At 39.6% G+C, this 21,492-nt stretch overlaps 1 protein-coding gene across 3 annotated transcripts in view; it reads right to left on the bottom strand.

The window, feature by feature from the left end:
• The window catches only part of anks1b (ankyrin repeat and sterile alpha motif domain containing 1B), a 277,926-nt gene that overhangs the window by 102,865 nt on the left and 153,569 nt on the right, over positions 1 to 21,492 (bottom strand). For all 3 annotated transcript variants that reach the window (XM_004548325.5, XM_012918365.5, XM_023152666.3), the window contains exon 12: positions 3,996 to 4,132. In XM_004548325.5, the coding sequence (XP_004548382.3) occupies positions 3,996 to 4,132 (137 nt within the window). The remainder of the gene's footprint in view (positions 1 to 3,995; positions 4,133 to 21,492) is intronic.

Raw genomic sequence — 21,492 nt, 5'->3', positions numbered from 1 at the left:
ACTTTTTTTGCACATTCTAAAGCTCAGTTTGGGCTTCAGCAGGTTGCCTTAACCATGTCTGTCTGCCTAAATGAATAGAGTTGCTGCCATTTGAATGGCTGATTAGAATTTAATTTGCAATAATGAACAGCCGAACACCTGATAAAGTGGCCGGTAAGTGTTTATTAAAACACAATCTGATCAAACGAATAACACAGAGTTTTCATGTCTTTATCAAACACACTGAGTAGACACTGATGGTGCAGGTCAGAAAAAGTAAAAGGTTGTCTGTGCTTACAGTTTCCCCCAAAGCTGCTTGGAGTCAGGTGTCGCAATTAAGGAGATGAGACTGGAGGTGTTGGAGAGGTGCCTTTCTCAGCAAATAAAGGTGCCTAAAGTGTGGTTACTCACAAAATTTGCTCTTTTTGACAAAGAGTGGCCAGTGTGAGTCATATCTCAATAACATTCACAGGATTTTAGAAAAAAACATTTCAGAGATGCACACAACAGCGTATTACAAAAGACCTACACGTTCCTTAATCATCAAATCGTTCACAAAGAGAGCAAATTCACAAGTGCTGCAGTACTCCTCTGCTTAGAAGTAATTTTACTGCAAATATGTAACATACAAAGTATAGTCCTGCAAGAAGTTAAAAAAAAAACCCTCAAATGTAGGAACAAAACTGCAATCTATGTTTCCAATTTAGAAAGAAAGAAAAAGCTGAATAAGAATACTGTTAGCACCACAGAGGAAACACCTGGTCTCAATAACAACAAACAAAAAAGTTAAGGTAAACTAAATTTTGAAGCATAAAGGCAAATCACACAAAACTACTATCACTGCTTTGAGGAAATATGGTGGAGGAAGCATCATGATTTTGGGCTGCTTTCTACTTCAAGGTCTGGACGCCTTGCAAATACTAAGAGAAAAACTGAATTTCAAACTGTACCAGGGGAAAATATCAGTGCAGAAAAAGAAAAGAAAATAAGATGCAATAAGCCACTGACCTGCATTTTTCAAATAAAAATAACTAAATGAGATCTTGGATTCAGATTCCTGACCTAAGCTTAACTGAGATGCTTACTGTTTTCATAATTAGCCAAAGGAAACATCTAATGGATGTTGTTGCTTATTCCAGCCTGCACAATGTGATTAATCAGTCTGAAAAGAGATGAAAAGCACCAGTGTTTGGTTGTTTTAACCTCACAAGTCAAATGACGATTAGACCACATAATATGAGTAATCATTGCAGAAATCACGGTAATTCCAGAGGGTTCACTAACTTTTTGCTTGCTTGTGTGTACTGCTGAAATAGCCAGCGGGAGCACTAAAATCAAATGAAATGAATTCTAGAGAATTAATTAAGCACTATAAAATTGAACTCTGGTGCTCCTTGATTATGTGCGCTTCAAGCCGAGAGGAGGCCCGCTGGGCGCCGCATGTGATCCCTCTACGCACATTAGTTAACATGCCAAAGATAGACCCATGATAATGGGTGGGGGTGGGTGAAGAAAACAAGGCAACAAGAGAAGATGCTGTGGTGAGTAAAGGCCATTCAGAGAGTCAGAAGGTCTACTTATCTCACGCCATGTCTTAATCTTCAACAAGAATGAAAATCTTGAAAAACACTGACATGATAGTTACTACACTACATTAAACAAGCAGATGAGTTCAATATTTTTTTCAGTGTTATGTCACACATCATCTGCTCACTGAGAAACAACTGCCTTTAATTATCAAGGTGCGAAACGCTCGCGCTGCGCTCGGGTGTCTGATACTATCTTCCCAGTGACCGAAAAAGCGAGGAATAAATTAATCTCAAGTCTCTAATGAACTTAATTCGATGTTGCGTTTGAATCGCCGAGTGTTGATTTGAAGTTATTCAAGATCAGAGGCATATTATTATTAATCAATTCTGCTGCTGGTGTACACAGAAAGTGAAGTTTTGAAAGCTTTATAATACAGGCAAAGCATCTATCTGTGATATAATGATGCTGATACACATTTAATACACATTCCTTTCACACTTCAGTTGGCTCACAGGAGGTTCCTTCACTGAAATAACCCTAATGAAGCATTTTTTTAAATTTAATTTCATACAAATATCCATAAATGACTCTGTTTCTTAAGCAGTAGACGATGAACTTCAACTTCTGTCTGTCTGGGTTTGACTTTTTCATCTAGATCTCATTAGACCTTTATTATAGTGAACAAATGATTCGCTACAACGACAAAAACGAATCTGTCTAGATGGGGAGTTGTGCTGGGTTAAGGGCAGGATCGTTGTGTTTAGCAATGACTGCTTTTTGTGTTTCGGCAATCTTCATCATTATTTTTCCAATATAATCACCAGGTGATCAATGTTGTACCATCTGTGCCATTAGCATTAAAAAATAAACAGTGAAGTTGCATAGATTCAGGTACAGCAGCTACTGAGACAGTGACACAAAAGGAGTTTATATAACTCCCAGCATGAAAAGAAAGTAATATAGGCCTATTCATCGGGGGACCTTTTTTCACAATGTATCATATAGTTTCCTGTGTTAGTGAAGACAGTGTGGCAGATGCAGGCTGTACAGGACCGGCTGTGGCTCAGGAGGCAGCGCAGATCATCTACTAATTAGAAGGTTGGTGGTCTGCAAGCCAAAGTATCCTTAGGCAAGATAGTGATAGTGCTCCTGAGAGTGAATGTGTGTGTAAATGTACTTAGACTAAGAAAAAAGTGCTTGTATAAATCTGTGTGTGAATGGGTTAAAAATACATGTCGTAAAAAAGCCCATTAGGTGCTTAAGTAGAACAGAAAAGCACTACATAAGAACCAGTCTATTTACAAGTAAACTGGGACATCACATCTTTTTTTTAAACCATCTTTTCAGGTCAAACAGGAAGAAATATGAATAACATACATTCACCAAATTAACTGTTTTAGCTTATGTCTAAAAACCACCTTAAAAACACATGTGACAAATATGGAGCAGTCTGTAATTGACAAAAATCTAACGGTGAAACAAGGAGCTGATGAGATGGGATCAACTAGCATTTCTAACAAATGGATCAATGTAGGCTCTCCTTACACACACATTCATTTCAAAGAGGCGCAAGCGTGAACTGTCAATACAGTTCAAGCTCATGCACACTGGTGCCTCAATGAGAGAGAGACAAATTAAATAAAATCTAAATTTTAAAATCATATTAATTTAATGCGCCAGTGGGAAAAATCTGTTAAATAATGCAGTGACTGGCAAGCTACTGGTGCGCATTCTGACCACAGTCAACGCACAACCCAGCTGCATGCAACATGTAGATGCTGGTGAAAGGTGAAAGTTAACATGAATCAACAACTGAATTATTAAAAAGAGTGTAGCTGGTGCAGCAGCAGACCACAATCTCTCAATCGCACCCCATTATGTCAGCGTGGAGGTTCACAGATGACACAGCAGATACCTGTCTTCCAAAGCTGTTTCTTCAAATACAGAAATTTGACGTTTTTATACCTGCGGTGCAAAACGTGCCCCCACAGGCTAGACTTCCAGCAGGTTTTGTGACTAAAGAAAATATTCTAAAATAAGACCAAAATAAGACACTGAGAATGGAAGTTAAATCACATTTAGAACAGAAACACAGTCAAACTTTCCAACCCTGGTTTAAAAGGACCGTCTGAGTTTTTGCTACCAGAATATGATGCCTATAAGCACAAACATAATGGAAATTTTAGATAATCTAAACTACTAGAAACAGGAACAGAGAGAGGAAGGTAGATGAAACGAAACAGGGAGACAAACAGAAACAGAGAGATGTTTACCATTGTGTGTGTGTGTGTGTGTGTGTGTGTGTGTGTGTGTGTGTGTGTGTGTGTGTGTGTGTGTGTGTGTGTGTGTGTGTGTGTGTGTAGGTTTTTAAGCTACTTGTGGGTGGATGCTCTGATGTTCAATAATGCATCAGGTGCTTCTACAACGCATTCATTAGTGTGTGTGTGTCTGTTAGTCTTTTTGTCTGTGTTTGTGTGTGTGTTCACCTGTGGGCGGATGACTCTCTCGATGCTCTTCAGGGCTGTGTCAGGGGAGGGGGGCGAGCAGTCCGGTGTGGGTCCTGTTGAGCAGTTGCCATGGTTACCATGCTCCCCCTCACTCACCGTTACATGGGACAAGTGACCTTAGAGGGAGAGAGAAAGAGTGAGAGACAAGTAAAAAGAAGAGGGGAAGACTTGCCCTTTGTACCCCCTTCATCATCCACAGGAGGGCGGAGTCTAAAGCCAGATTACCATTTCTACGATACTTGCAAGCAGATGTGTTTGGATTTAAACTCTGCATGTAAACAGAGTCACAGTTAAAGTCAAGGAACAAAATAACACAGAATAAATGTAGTATTATGGGACAGACATTTAACAACATCCAGTCAAAATACTGCAATATACACTGATCAGGCATAGCATTATGTGCACCTGCCTAATATTGTTGGGTCACCTTTAACTGAAAAAACCATCTTTACCCATTGAGGCATGGACTCCACTAGACCACTGAAGGTGTGCTGTGGTATCTGGCACAAAGAAGTTAGCAACAAATCCTTTAAGTCCTGTAAGTTGTGTGTGGATTGGAATTGTTTGTCCAGCTCATTGCACAGATGCTTGATCGGAGTATGACACCGACTTGCCTTCTTGCCATAGTGGATCATGGGTCCAGGTATTCCCCAGGTAAGCAATGCACCCGGCCTTCCATGTGATGTAAAAGAAAACGTGGATCATCAGACCAGGCTACCTTTTCCCATCCAACTCTGATGCTCATTGTTGGCGACAGTGATCTACACGGGCACCCTGATTAGTCTATGCCTATGCAGCCACATACCAACAAACAGCAATGCACTGCTTTTTTCTATCGGCTTTCTATCAGAAACAGCATTAATTTTTTAGGCAATTTGACCTAAAATAGCTCATCTGTTGGATCTGACCACACACGCCAACCCTAACGCTGCACATGCATCAGTGAACCTTGGCTGCCCTGGACCCTGTCGCTGGTTCTCCACTGTTCCCTCCTTTGACCACTTTTGATGGATAATGACCTCTGCAGACCGGAAACACATCACAAGTTCTGACCCAGTCGTCTAGCTATCACAATTTGGCCCTGGTCAGACTGTCCCAAATCCTGAATCTTGCCCATTCTTCCTGCTCCTAACACATCAACTTGGAGGACAAAATGTTCATTTGTGCCCTAATATGTCCCGCCCATCGACAGGTGCCACGATGAAGAGATAATCAGTGTCATTCACTTCACTTGTAAGTGGTCATAATGTTATGGGTGATGGATGTAAATGCTCTTAAAAAAGCAAACTAGATTATCGCATCTCCCCAGTGCTCGGTTTTCAGTCTTTAGAAAAAACAGGTGAGAGCTTAGCCAGTCTTTTCAGACTATATCAGTTGCCAGCATGAAGCAGTATAGACAGCAAAATAGTTTATGTAGGAAACAAAACATAGGTGGTGTAATAGCGTGTTAGCATTTTCTAGTTCCCGCTAAACACATGAGAATTCAGCAAAATGGCTAATGTGTCATATTATGTACAGTACCTCCGCCTAACAGTGACCTGGTAGTTACAGTTGTTTTATCACTGAAGAGAACCAAAGAGAGGCGAGTGTCATTTTGTAATTTTACAAGCTTCAGCAACAACCACAGCAGGAAAACGTGACTGCTGTCCAGAGCAGTTTGATGTCTATCTCAGTTTTCTATACACACACTCAGTGTGTGCAGTTGATTACAGAGTATCTGAGCTAATTTCCCCAGTGCATGATCCTTTAGCAGAGAAGAGGGGAGGAAAAAGGAAAAGAAAAAGACCAGAAAGGAAGGAAGAAGAGAAAAGTGCTGAAGTCGACTGAATTAACTTTCAGTGGGAGAAAGCATTTGTCTTAATCCACTGGAAGAGACACAATACCCAGACAGCTTTCTCGCAATATTGTCATCAGACACACACACACACACACACACTCGCTAGATGTTTTCTGTCAGTTACCACCTGCCTACACGGACTCGATCAGATGCCAGAATATCATCCAATTAAGGTGTGAGACCCAGTCGGGACTATTACCTCACAAGTGTGCATACATGTACACACTGACACAACAGCACTAAGAACAGAATTATATATTTCATCTGATTTCCAGGGATTGTTTCTTAACTAAAGCGACAACATTAAAGCCACGTGCCTACTACGTGTATGTACGACCCCCCCACCCCCACTTGTGCCACCAATAGAGCTCTAGCATGTTCTAAAATGGGCCAGCAGCTCTGTGGTGGTGTCCTGTGGCATCTGGCATTGGACCTCTGGTAGTGTTTCAGGCTTGTTCCTGTGCATCCTGGATTGGATGAATTAATTAGTTCTGCGGATTGATTATTTTTGCTCCTATGTAGGGAGAGTGCTGCCATCTGCTTGGGCTGCAACAATGTTAAGGTGGGTAACTTTGATATGAATGCCCAGACGCACGGTGTCCCAGCAGAACACTGCATTCTTACAAGATAATCGCATAACTTTTAATTATGTGGCAGGTCCACTTAGCTCATTTCAAATGGAAACTGAAATAAAAGCAGTGCTCCCTGTTGTTGTTTCAACTTGGATGTCGTTGATGGTGTGATTTTTCACAACTCCCACAAATCATCTTCACCTATTCAAAAAGAACAAATGTATAAAAAAGGGAGAAATGTGGGGCTGCTGCTGATGTTTTGCATAATGACACATACAGCGTCCTGTAATTTAATGAGCGACAAACGCCTTTACTTTACATTTACCAGGATGTCAGCCTGCAGAGGAGGAATTCTAATCTTCATGTGGAAAAAAAAAAAAGCAAGAAGAGGTACCAAATTATTTGTGAACAAACTGAAAAGGATAAAAATAAAGTTGTATTCAGATTTTCTTTTTACTGTAATTGAAAGTAAACTCTACATTTTTTTGTTACTTATTATGACAGAATTTTTTAATAATTAAAAAGAACATGGTAACTTTTGAGAAAGCAATAAGAAAAAAAGGATAGCAGCAGATGCATTAGATCCCTGAAGACATTCCTGGTGGAACAATATTCAGTCTAAAAGGTTGAAATCAGCCCAAAATTAAAGTGAGCCAAATAGAGAAGAAATAAAATACAGCAGATACGGTGTCTGGTGTATCAAATGAAGCTTCTGCCCTGGATTATAAGTTTGAGATGAAGCCATTTACAGTCATTCAGTGTAGCTGGTCTTAGCTGACAAACACTGTTGCCATCTGTTTTTAACATTTAACAACCACACAGAAAGAATATATCATTTCTTATATATTCTGAGAAACTCTTGGGATCCTTTTTCAGTACACTTTAGGTCATTATCCATTTGGCTAAATCTGACATTTCATCCAGCTACCGGTACTTCTATCAGCAGTCAGATCATCAGTAAATACTAGTAAGCCAGTTCCACTGACAGTAATACGAGCTCACGCTTTAACATAAGATCCACCGCACTGCATTATATCCACACTGTGGGTTGCGCCACTTCTAAAGCTTTGGCATCTCTCCGATTGAAAATGATGGCCTCTCACTCTTATCAACATCTCTCTGGGCCTTGTATCCAGTAAAAAGCTACCAAAAGCAAATATAATTGGACCCAACTTCGGATCTTCAATCAGTTCAGTCTGTCGTACAATTATAGAGCAGGTCTCACCTTGCCACACAACTGCTTATCAGTCATTCGTCCAATTTTTTTTAAGCTCCTAAAAATGAAGCACTGTTTCTTGTTTGGTTTAAAATCTACTGTGATGGTGTACAGAGGTAAATTTGCCTCTTGTGGAAATAATTGCATATTCTTTATTGACATCTAATAACTTAAGATTTTTCAAAAATCTACCAAACAGCATTTTAACAAGAATCCAGAAAAACAGCAAGTAGGACCAATTTTCACAGTAACACAAAAGAATGAGGCTCATTAGAGAAGAAATCATAAACACTGAGAAAATGCTAGCAGGAACAATAATCGAGCAACAGAGAGAAACACGATTTGCAAAGATGTAAACCTCATAAGAGACCATTTCCAGACGCAGCTAAAACTCCCTGAAGTCCTTAAATACTAAATAAATAAATAAAAGAACTGTATTTCTTTTCATGGAAGATTTTCTATATACTCCAGCAACCTGAAGTTACCAGTTTTATTGTGAAGCAGCTTTAAAACCAAAAATGTCTGATCCTGGTTTAGAAATTGCTACCATCTTCCATCCTATTTTGATTTTGATTTTTCAACAGTCTGGCTGCAGACGTGAAGCCACACAATCACGCAGGCACATCTGTCCTGCAGGGGGAAAGTGACACAGCTTCACAGCATGCTCTCACATCTATCAAACATGTTTGCAAACACACACGAGCATGCGCATGCACACATACACACGCGCATGCACCATAAAAGAACTGCCTGGAGCTGAATCAATGTTTAAATGTGGGCGTAAATAGATAAAATAAAGAGTGAAAAAAAATGGGAGAGAGAGAAAAAAGGAAGGAGGGTTATATATAGATAGGGATTGAGGTTTTGTCCTATTGAATAAGCCTGTCAACACTGTTTTTGATGATGGATGTAAGATGTGTGTGTGAATGTGTCTGTTTCTGACTCTGCTTCCTTTACATGTGCCTTGGGCTCACTCCTGGGAAACACTCTTAGCTGTCCTTGCCAAAGAGAATACATGTTTGTATGTTAGTGTGCATACAAAAGTGCACATGCGTATGGGTGTCGAAATGTAATCTCTGATGGATGTTGTACCTGTTCACATCCTTGATACTGGGAAGCGCCGAAATGTTTCATTGTACAGTTTCTGTGTCTTATAATAGAGCCTGGATATATTCAAATATAACTCTGTGTAGATCCAAGACCAGCTGCCCTGCTCTTTACAGCACCCTGTAGAGGACCCGTGTGTCTAAGTGAATTCTCGGTGTGCGCAAGCGTTCAATCAGCTGTCCACTTCCTGGTCATCTAACAAGACAAAAACTGTCAATTTTAGACACGTTCTTTGGGCTGTCAGTTCTGCCTCTCTGCCACTCTGGGGGTATTTCATATGTATAGTGTATGTGTGTGCATGCAACCTTGCAAGTCAGTGTCAACTTACAGCTGAGCTTCTGTGTTTTTTTAACACTACAGTTGGAATCGAAAAAAGAGGAAGTTTGAAAGTTTTATTTACCCATGCACTACAGCAAAGATGCTTTAGCCAATCCCTGTGGTTTGGGGTTTCAGCTTAGGATAACTTTAAATCCACACAGGGAATTGAGAGTAATAATCTTTAAGATCCTCATTAAATCGAGGCCAATTCAGTACTATTTTTGGTCTGTATTTTTAGTCATTCAGTGTATTTATATTTTGTGAATAGCCCTTTTATACAGAAGTTGCCATTGTTCCCACCTTGAGTGGAAATTGTGTTCATGCTGAATTTGTGAGTTCTACTATAAACAGACATCAGCTGATCTTCTGTTGCATTTCAGACAAAGTACAGTTGCTGCTCAGGTTATTTATTTATTTATTCACATACTGACTATACTGATACAAAAATTAATAAAAGAGATAAGAACTTTATTAATCCCAAAGGAAATTCTTGTGCCTTTTATATGCTCGGTGCAATAAAAATAGAAACAGGAGCAGAAGCAATAAGGTGTACAGAGTCAGATAGCAAAAACAGCAAAAACAAAGAGCACTCAGCATGCAAACCTCTATCAAGGCAGCTCACTCTCTGGGCAATATTTAGCTTTATGGGAACAGTATTATATTTTCTATATATTCATTTTGTCTTCTTTCTTTTTAAATGTACTTTAAGTTTGTCGTGCAGTATAAATCATATATTGGTAGCACGTCAGATATTTGATTAGACAAACATTATTTGGGGATCAACTTAAAAAAATAGTTGAAATGTAAAAGTGAGATCAGACGCCAAATGTGACCTCATGTTTGGATGCAAACTATAATGTCCGTAAGTTATTATATTCCAAACATTTCCTAAATGTTTCCGATACAAACCAAGGTAATATGTTTAAAAAACAGCATTATAAAGCACAGCTACTATAAAACAAGAAATATTAGAGGAATAAATATGCATATAAATAAAATACATGTCAACTATCAATATGTACAGTATCTTACCTATGAGAAATTTGGCTTAAAATTTTAATTAGATTAATGCTATTAACAAATGCAGTATAAAATAAATTGCATGTGATGGTGTAGTAATAATAATCCTTCCATCTGGTAATGAACAGATGGGATGGAGCAAGAGTATAATATGATAAAATGTTGATGTGCATGTGTAGATTTTTAAAATATCAAGTTACATCATCTAAATGCTATAGCTCGGTAGTAGAAAGGATCTCCTCTACCGCTCATTCCTACACCTTGGGCCAATGAGACTTTTGCTATGAGTGCTACGGTGACCAATCAGGGAGGCATGCACGGCATAGGGCAGATTGTCCATCATGCTGAGTAGTTTCTCCAACAGGAAGTTGAAAAGGTTTGATTCACTACTGGAATCACCATTTGAGGGTGTGAAATGAGTCTTCTGTGAGCCCCATATAAACATAATGTCTGCATAAATATTGAAGAAAATCCCAAATCGAAACTTTTTAGTAATATTTTTGACTAGAATACCTACAACATTTAGAAAATAATTATATGTTTTAAAGATTATATTGTAAGATAAGCCTCCACAACAGGGAAGTCAAAAAGTATTTAAAGATCTTAACTCACTGTTGATCTTGAAAGTATGGAAAAGCCACAGAGTCTTCTTTACTCCTACAATAGAGCGCAAACAGAACTATATGACAGAAACAACCTAATCTAAGTAAGTCAACAGAAAACTCAAGGCTTGAATCTAAAGCTAAGACCAGAAACTTAAAAAAAAAAAAAAAGTGTATGACCATATCAACAGCAATTTCCTCTGGGTGTCAAAGAGGAAGACACGTTATTGCCTTTCTTTCAACAAGTCAATGGGCCTCGACCCTTTTAATGGCGAAGCCCTGGGCTAGTACATGGTGCCATTAGCCACTCTAAGCCTCCAGTGCCAACCAAAGTGCGATAAATGGGGTGAGACGCAGCAACATCACAGCTTTATCCACCAGAGAGCAGTGAGGGTGAAAGTTAATATGGGAGGGGGAGTAAGAAACTAAAAGACCGAGTACTTCATTCATTAACCTGTCAGGTAGCAGGGCTGCGGTGTGCATGCCTGTGACTGGCTAATGTGAACTCATTTAAAAATGAAGCATGGCTGTGACAAGACCATCATTAAAAATGCCTCTTTCTGTAACATAAGGGGAAAATCATGAAAATCAACACTGTTATGAAGTAGCAATCTTTATATATTAACCATCCAGATGAGACTGTGAGCAAGTTCAGATTGAGGCTGCGCTCACACTGCGGGATAAAAAGGACCAAAATCTGAGCTTTGTTTAGTTTTTCCTCCTCATATGTGACTCAGAGCAGCCAGGAATCTAATCTTTTCAATCTGCCTCAGGCCACTTTCACATGACCTCAGTGTGAACCCTCAAATCAGAATTCGTGTGACTTTCTGTGTCCTGAAATTTGAAATGAAATATGATGTAACTTAACATTGACATACACCTCCATACAAAGCAGCAGATATACAGTATGGGTAAAAAGTTCTCACTCAACCTGCTTACACATCTGTTGTTAGACAAAAGCTTGTGGATCAAACAGCTTCAGGCAACGAGGTTCATCGCTCAGCATCGCTGAGAGTTGAAAAACTGTCTAAATTCTTTCATCTGTAATCAAATTATCGGTGTGGCTGCTTTACCAGGGGCGATCGTGGCTCAAGAGCTGGGAGTTCGCCTTGTAATTGGAAGGTTGCCGGTTCAAGTGCTGGCTCGGACAGTCTCGGTCATTGTGTCCTTGGGCAAGACACTTCACCTACCGCCTACTGGTGTTGGCCAGAAGGGCCGATGGCGCGATATGGCAGCCTCGCCTCTGTCAGTGCGCCCCAGGGCAGCTGTGGCTACAACTGCAGCTTGCCTCCACCAGTGTGTGAATGTGTAGATGACTGGGTGTGTAAAGCGCTTTGGGGTCCCTAGGGGGGACTAGTAAAAGCGCTATACAAATACAGGCCATTTACCATTTAATAATTAAGTTTAACATCCAGGCATCCATGAAAACAGGATTTATAAAGTTTAATCGAGTTAGAAGCCAGCAGGAAGTTAGCACGTTAGTTTCCACATAAACATGATATACCATGTTCTAACTGAGAAATTTCTGAAAAAAAATTAAGACGTACACCTCTGCTATCACGTTCTGCTCGGGGTGTCCGGGTGGATTTTCGAGACTGATAAAAATGTTTGGGTTTTCCTGTATTCCGACAGAAGACCCATGAGTGTGACGTCATCCCCGAACTGCTGCTTTGTGAGCGCTTGTTCTGAGCTCACAGACGGGACTAATGATGTTTAAACGATCCCAAAGCGCAAGTGCATCTTTTCAGACGAACTGCAAAAGAAATTTCCCTCGTTCCGACCATAGCTGGACTGGCCATCGGGGATACTGGGCATTTGCCCGGTGGGCCAATGGTGATTTTTCGTTTTTACGGCCGATGGTTTTGTTGTTGTTTTGTAACGGTATAAACAATGAAAGGTGGTGGATTGGCCAGATGCTGGCTGGTGTGCAAAATTAACTCAGTTATTTGGTGGTGTCTATGGCGGAGCTTCCACAGAGGGCAGCAGGTGGATGAGTGTCAGGTGAACTGAAAGTTCACTTCAGGTAAGAAGTTATGACCTGCAGTCTATCTGGGTCAGATATAACCCAAGTTTAGGTGGAGTTTATTTTCGTTGTGCTGACTTTTTACAGTAAGTTACAATAACTTGTACTGCCTACCAGCTAGCATGACAGAGTTTCTATACAGCTGGGCAGGTGCTGTGATGTTACTGATAGTGATATGATATCGGTTTGGATATGTGGTGAGAGGGAAACCAGGAGATGTCCTTACTGAATCATCAGAGCTGAAAAGCTGATGGAGAAACAGGTTTACCTTTTAGGTGACATGAATGAGTTGAAGGGAAGTTATGAACTGTTTCTGAGAGACAAATAACACCAGGATCCTTTTCTAAGTAGCTGACAGCTGGTAACTGTGCAGGGGCGGGTCTAGCAAAGTTTTGCCAGGGGGCCAGGTAGGGCATTAACAGGGAGAGGGGGGCACAAAGAAATACTTTTCTTTCTTATTCTCATTTAAAATGTCTCGCTTTTAATAAAAAATACTGAATCTTACAATCTAAGTTTTTATCTGATGTAAAATGTATTGAAATCATACATATACCAACAAGACAGTACACCACTGTCACAACAGCGTTCATTTTAATTCAAAGGCTTTATGGCTTTTCCTATAATACCTGGTGGGCCGGTCTCTGCCCTGGCCAATTTTTTGTCCCAGTCCAGCCCTCATACCGACCTAGTACTGGCAGTGTTGGTCAAGTTACTTGAAAAAAGTAATCAGTAACTAATTACTGATTACTTCCCCAAAAAAGTAATCCCGTTACTTTACTGATTACTTATTTTCAAAAGTAATTAATTACTTAGTTACTTAGTTACTTAGTTACTTTTTAAAAACACGATTTACAACCTGAAGAGGTGATAAAGCGATAGATCTTTCAGCCCAATTCTACTTTTTCTACATAATCCATCATACAAAATGTAATCAAATGGAAAAGTCTCTTTTTTTAACTTGTTTTATCAGTTTTAATCTTTTAACTTTATGCATCAAGCAAAAATTTAATTATATGCAACATTCTCTGAGTTGAATAAATGAGTTTAACATTTAAACCTATTTTCTGCACATTCCAGCACATAAAATAAAATAATTTTTTGTGTTTACACTCACTCTTTCAAATAGATGCAAGTAAAACACAGCAGAACATAAATAAAGTCAAAGACTCAGCGGTCCTGTTGCTCTATTTTCACCTGTAAAGCAGGACTGCAGTAGGCGGAGGTTTACCCTGGTGCAGGTGTGCAGCGGTCAGTGGAAGGATACGGCAGTTTCTCTGTGAGTTTCCCATCACGTCGTAGCTACTCGGTGCTTGCTCGGAAGTTTAGGGGTTTTTTTCGCTGTAAAAAGAAGTTTTCTTCCCACGCACGATGGACGCTAATGTTTTTGTCACTTTTTATGGAATCAAACTCAAAGTAAGGTCAGTACTTCCACGCTTTAAACGCTGCACGCTCATACTCTCTCCCGCACTCGATATGTGATCCATTGTTGATCTGCACACAGCTGTTGTCACTAACGGCGCACTCGCTTACGTCACTGTCGTGAGACATTCTCGCAAAAAATCACGGTTTTAGTAACGCAGTAACGCAGCGTTCCTACGGGAAAGTAACGGTAATCTAATTACCGATTTTGCAATAGTAATCCCTTACTTTACTCGTTACTCGAAAAAAAGTAATCAGATTACAGTAACGCGTTACTGCCCATCTCTGAGTACTGGTAATTTTTCTTATGCAGATGAGGCATTATTTCTGTAGCATTATTTAATTCCAGAGGTTTTTAAGTTATTTTTTTGCACTTGTTGACTTGTAAAAGCCTATATGACATATTTTATTTCACAATTAATTAACCGCACAGAGAAGGCATCGTTTAAATATGTTAAATATGTTTCTTTAAGCAAGTTCTTCATGACTGAGCTAAGGGTCCTCTTTTTTGGAAATCAGAATATGGTCAAACTAGGCTAGCTGGTATATAATGATGTGCTACGTGATCGCTAGCAGCACAGCCATGTTAGCAAAAACACAGTGAAGCTGGAGGATGAACGCTAACTTTTTTCCACTCGATAAAAGTTGACACGAGGATTCCAGATGATTAGGGACAAATGCAACTGCATGGCAGGATGCTGTAAACGGACCAAACTTCAGTCAGGAGAACAACATAGATAATCCATCCACAATACGAGGTTAGTCATTCATATACTGATGCACGGGCTAGCGGCAATAAAAACTGAGAGAGGCCGACAGTGATCACTGACTGTTTTTAAAGGCTTGTTGAGATTAAATAGAACAAGATACAAAGCATTAAAACATGTTAAAACACAACAGCCTTAATAAACACCGGATTCATCACATCATCACTTAAAGACCGGATAGTATAAATTTAAAAATCCGAGATGATTTTCCAAAACGTTGACCTCTGAGGTCAAAGCTATGATGATTCCTGTGTCGCCTCATTCTAAACATATTGTGTTTTAGGATTTGCCACACATAAGTCAGAATTTTGAGTTATCTCAAAACTTAATAACTCAAAAAGGTTCATCTCCAGTTTGGAGTTATTTTCTTAGAAGTTTGACTTAAAATGTTGAAATTTTCAGACATCTAATTCAGACTTTTCCGATCATATCCCAAAATTTTAACTTGTGAATGGAAAACAATTTTTTCAGTTGCAGAAACATGCTTCAATAGAAAGCAGTTGAGGATCCAGGTTAAAATTGGTCAAATGAACGTATTTCATAATTACAATTATGAATTATGAATTATACAGTATTACAAATTTCTCCAAGAGGTGACAAACCAAAGAAAAATTCAAAGAAATTCAAGATACCCATCCTGCATGTTTATCGGCTGATTTTGTCATTGGAAAGTTTACAGAGATGTATAGGATATAGGACTGTGAAGTATTATACGCATACACAAGCACATACATAGGTACAAACACCAAGTGTGTATTTATCTTAGGAGAAGTCAGTCAATAGCAGAAAAGAAGCACTTTTGCTCTTACTGCTTGGCAACAATCTGTACTTTCTGTCTGCTCCATACGTGACTGGAAGCTGGGAAGCTTCGCTCGCAGGTCCCTCCTCACCACTCTGCTGCCTGTTTTCCTATCTGCAGGATCGCACTTTACCTGCAGTGCTCCTGTGCGTTTCTGCAATCGGGCTGTTACAGCAGCATTCCTGGAGTTCAAATCTACTGATTGTTAAACTGATTACCAGTACTGCAGAACTGTTTAACTGGTTAAATGTCACAGTTACAAATACTGAGTAACTTAATAAATGTGCTTCTTAGTAGCAGAGCAAAAACTAAACAAAAAAAGAATAATTTAAGGTTGAGAAACTGCACAAAAGAAAACTGAGACATCTGATGGTTGAAAGTGACACCAGATATGTTTCTGCCTCTCCTACTAGCTTGTTACATTCCACTCTCTGCATGAGTGTTTTAATTTACACTTGGCAAGCAGTTGTATTTCTATCTGAATCTGTATACATGTAAAAATGAATAAAACGAATCTGACAAATGTACATTAAATCTATCTGCAGGCAAACAGTGCAGCAGAAATGTATTCTCTCATTCAAAACAAAGGAAATTCTATCAGAAAGGAATAAATATAATCCTGACATAAAATAAAAAATGACTTGCCTTAGGACTCGAAGAATAAAAGGATTACGTGCGCAACTATATACTCCATGTACTTTGCATTATAAAGAAAATAATTCAGCCTCTTCATTGTCAAAAGTGACAGTTTTCATATCAGAGGGCATATTGTGCAAAGGGACACCGCGTTCCCATGAATACCGCAGCATCAGAAGGAGGACTGCGCCTCTAACACTCTGTGGAGAATCTCTTGACAAGTGCTTTAGGAGACAGAAAAAAATAAAGTTAAAAGTAAAATAAAAAGAGATGAAAGGTTGGTGAGGAATTCAAGAAGCCAAGACATGAAATGCAGGAAATTGTTTGGGATGGCAGTCTCAGTGACAACAGGCCCCTGGTGTTTCTGTAGCGGCTAGGCTGAGTGACAGTCAGCAGATGAATTTTGATAAAACCGCCCTGATTCTTTGAAGATTCTGAGTGTATTGTAGCATCTTCCCCTCCTCAACTGTGAGACTGCAGCAGCCCACACCTGCAGACCACTAACCAGCAATAACAAGACAGGTGGCTATCAGGCAGGGTTTACACTACAAAAAATATCCAGCTAGACCCTTCAATTTTTTTAGGATGAATATCTGGTACTCTGACACTATGAATATGGACATTCAGGAGTGTAATATTCCCCAGGTATGTATGACACCATAAACCAAATCCAAATGAACCTTTTTAGAAAGATCGAGTTTCTGGTAATACTTAAATATAAAAAAATTGTAATAAGTTCTTTGTCATTTTCTAAATATGAGTTTATGAAATACTCCTATTTTCAGATACCTGCTTTCCACTACAGGCGCTGATGATGTTAACTTTAAAAAATTTTCAGATGCACAATATAGGCTAGTAATTATGCACCATTTTTGACTGTGACACAATTTCACAAACTGTAAATGCATATGTAACATCTGATCCGTCTGTGTGGAGATTTTATGTTGAGGCAGTACCGTTCATTTCGTGTCCCCAGTTTAACAAATCTTGAACCAGAACTTTTTATAGTGCTGTTAAAAAATTGTCTCTTCTGCCGTTGTTACTGTGGTCAGAAAACAGGCCTAACCTGTTAATGTTGCTGGCAACATTAATAGGCTCATTACAATTTTATTAAAACATATCAGCAAATAAATGCTTTTTTGATAATAAAACAGTATTTAAAATAAGATGTGGCTTTTTAAAAAAAAAAAGAATAATTATCTTATAATACCTTTATAAACCATCTATATAGAACTTATATTTCATCCAGTGACTGGCATCCTTCTAAATCCCTGTACCTTGTGGAAATTATTTCTTTATAATGTTATGTTTGGACATTGATTTAATTCCAGAGTTAAACTATTCCACAATCCTACACCACATATGGTATAGAAAAACTTCTGGTTGTCCAAAAAACTATACCTTTAAATTTAATGCAGCCCTTTAACTCTAACCCCTGTCTATCCCTCTAGAAATCACAACACATTGTTCCTTAACTTATGCATTGGTGGTTATTGTTGTTGTTAAAGCTCTTTTTTGCAATAAATACAGTGGTTGTAATGAACTTTTCTAAGTATTTTCCCAAAACCTCCACACAGTAACTTAAATATGATAACACCAAAGAACAAACCAAATTTTTTGCAGTGTATTGCACCAAGTCCCACTCTGCTCTTCCTTTTCCTCTCATCTCAGCCCTTTCCTCCTCATGTTCCTTGATCACCACATCCTTCCTCTCAGAGGCAGATAAAGAGAGACTGACTCACACCCATGTCCAATTAGGCTGACATGTGACTGGACTCAGAGCAGGAATCCAGGATTTTCCCTCCTGCTGTGTCATTTTCATGGAGATGGCTCAGCCTGAGTCAACCTTTGACTTCCTCTACTGAATGTATAACCTGTCCATGGTCCATCTCAGAGTCTTTCTTACCTTTGGTCTATCTGGATTAACACATTATCTGATACCTGGAAGGAGTTATCTATGTTATATGTAAACTATCTCAGTGTTATAGGTGAATATGTCCTTCTTGTCATGCTTACCTATACCATAGATATGTAGTCAGCTCTGCCTCACATCTCAGTCTTATTCCCAATCTCTGTATGTGTGGCTCTCTTTCCCTCTCATTTGGCCAGGTAACAGCACTCAGAGAGATGAGAACAAATATAACACCCACACTATTCCTTTACGTCAGTGGAGCAATTCTCCACCCAAAAACACTTTGACATAAAACAACTAACCTATCACATGCACGCACACAATCTAGAGTGTGTGCTGACAGTTCAACTCTCAACTCTCAAACAGTCGATGATGAGCAAGATCCAACAGTCGAGCACGGGACAAACACACAGAAAACAAGGCTCTACAGTAGCCTCTCGCTGCTCCTCTGCTCAGGAGTGGTGGGGAGGGGGGTGTCACTAGCAAGACAGTTCCCATGGCAACATTCAGGTGACTCACCAGCCGGTGATGCAGTTGCCGTGACAACCTGCAGCAGTGTGTAGTCGAGTGAAAGGGGTGAATGCATCCGTGGGTGTTTGTTGTCGTGGGTGCAGAGGCACAACGCCGCAGACCAAACAAGCGGTGAGCAAACAGAACTGACTGAAAGGTCAAAGGCCGAGGGATTAGCTCATGCTAGAAACAGATTAGAAAACAGTGTGGATGACAGTGAAAAGGTACACCGAATCAGGTATAAATCGCTGAATGGTTGCTGCTTTAGTTATAAACGCATTTTTAGACTGAAAGAAGTTAGAAGTTACTCAGAGAGCAGTGCAAATACAATATTTGTTTCCACCTGCTCCTAGACTAAAAGGAACCTCAATATTTAGGAATATAAACGAGCAACTGTTTGCATATGATATTAATTAGTTATTAATTTGCTCCAACCCACGTTTTTTTGTAGATTTAAACTACAGTAACAGTAACAGACTCTGGGTGCTAATCTGGCAATGAAAACCTCTGTAATATGAAAAGATGGCAGTCCTAAGCTGTTGAGCAGCAGTTGAAATTATATACAAAGCAAGGCAACAGAAGCATCTGCTCTCCATGCACAGTGATAAACAGGCCTCTATTCTAACTTGGGAATATATTTTAAATTAAAGTTTCAACTTTTGATACGATGTCAATTAAATATTGAGTTCCAATCGTTGGTAAGCTTTTTGTTGACAAAGCTGAAGCAGCAGCAGGATCTATAAAGATTTTAAGGTTATGTTTATGAGGTGATAAAGACAGGATGAAAATGAAGTACACAAATTAAAAGTACGTTTTAGGAACTAATTATTACTGGGGAGTGGAAAATTAAAATAGAAACTCAGACCTCATCTGTATATTACCCTGATACTAACATCTAATCTCGGTCATCAATTTTAAAAATCAGCTAAGCTGCCTTAAATAAATGAAGACCAACAAAAGCCACCATATTTTTAACAATGCATGTATCCCAAACACTGCTGCTCTCACTCTCACCCACTGTCTCCACACTTGTTTACTGCCATAAAACTGTGTGTTCATGTTGAATAGGCAATATGTTTGGCTTTCAGCTGGCTCGTTTCTGCTACTGAAGTCGTGATCTTCACAGCAGTGGGATTTTCATATGGATCATGGCTTGTACTTGTATGTACCATATGTTCCACTGTCAAATTATTCTAAGACCATTCTAAGATTTTCTGCAGTGACAGACTGTACATTTTCTGTATGACATTAACGCCATAACGCAGCAAATCTCCGTTAACGAGTTACCGCGGATCGCCCCGTGCGTGGGGCTGGATGGCGTCAACACGTTAACAAGCTAACTGCGCTAATGCACTAATTCCCACCAATTGAGCATTGCGTGGCACATCCACCATACTGTTTTACTTTTGTCGATGACGCGCTTACCATCAGGGTCATGCTTCACATGAAAACCAAGATAGTTCCAAACGCCAGATCTGAATGAGGGTGGGGGAGGTTCAATTACGAGCTTAGCTTCTGTCTTGCTAGCTTGCGCTGCGCTCAGTGGATCTGCACTCAACAGTGCAGCCTAGGCGGAGTAGGCGAACGCAGATTCACTGAGCGCTCAACACAGACAGCATCGTCAGAAGAAAAGTTGATAAAATAAATAAATTTTTTTGTATTGTTCGATACATATGCGTACCGAACCGAAAGCACTGTATCGAACGGTTCAATACTGATACGAGTATTGTTGCACCCCTAAATAAAACCTACACTTACTGGCTACTTTCTTGCCCAAATATCCAATCAGCCAATCACATGGCAGCAACTCAATGTATTTAGGCATGCAGACATGGTTAAGACATCAAGTTCAAACAGAGCATCAGAATGGGGACTTTAAGTGACTTTAAACACAGCATGGTTGTTGGCACCAGACAGACTGGTTTGAGTACTTCACAAACTGTTCATCTACTGGGATTTTTCCACACAACCATCTCAAGGACTTAAAGAGAATGGCCTAAAAAAAGAGAAAATATCCAGTCAGTGACAGCACTCTTGGTAACGCTTTAACCCTCTCGACCCAGGCGTTGCCAATTTGCAACAGTTAAAAACTAACAACCCAATTACCCCACATACATATTTTATGAGTTTTTTTTACTCAGAAGTACCACTGCAGGACTTGGTTGTGCATTAGCAACAAAAAGTTTAATTTGAGCCTGAGAGGGTTAAGAGTGCAGAAGAGAATGTTCAGACTGCTTCAAACTGATAGAAAGAAAGCACTAGCTCAAATAACCACTATATACAACCAATGAATGCAGAGGAGCATATTTGAACACCAGGTGCCACTCCTGCCAGCTAAGGCTTGAACTGAGCCTTCAATTCACATTGCGCAACAGAACACTGAAAAACTGCTGCCTGGTCTGATGGGTCTCATTTTCAGCATGGGCACAATTTGGTGTAAAGAACAGGAAAGCATGGATCCATCATGCCTTTTATCAAAAGTTCATGCTGCTGCTGGTGGTGGTGTAACAGTGTGGGGGATATTTTCTTGGCACTGAACGTTTTTTACCTTAGTATTGTTGCTGACTGTGTAAACCCCTTTGTGACCACAGTGTGCTGGCAGAATATCTTGCCATCTCTCAAAGCTCAAATCATCTCAAAATGGTTTCTTGAACATGATAATGAGTACACAGTACTCGCACAGTCACCAGATCCCAGGGGTGGAATAGGATGTTCACATCATGGATGTGTAGCATCAT

Source organism: Maylandia zebra, linkage group LG17, assembly GCF_041146795.1.
Source record: "Maylandia zebra isolate NMK-2024a linkage group LG17, Mzebra_GT3a, whole genome shotgun sequence".
In the NCBI taxonomy this organism is placed as follows: Eukaryota; Metazoa; Chordata; class Actinopteri; order Cichliformes; family Cichlidae; genus Maylandia; species Maylandia zebra.
The sequence above is the reverse complement of the archived record's forward strand: the minus strand, read 5'-3'. Positions and strand labels throughout refer to the sequence as shown.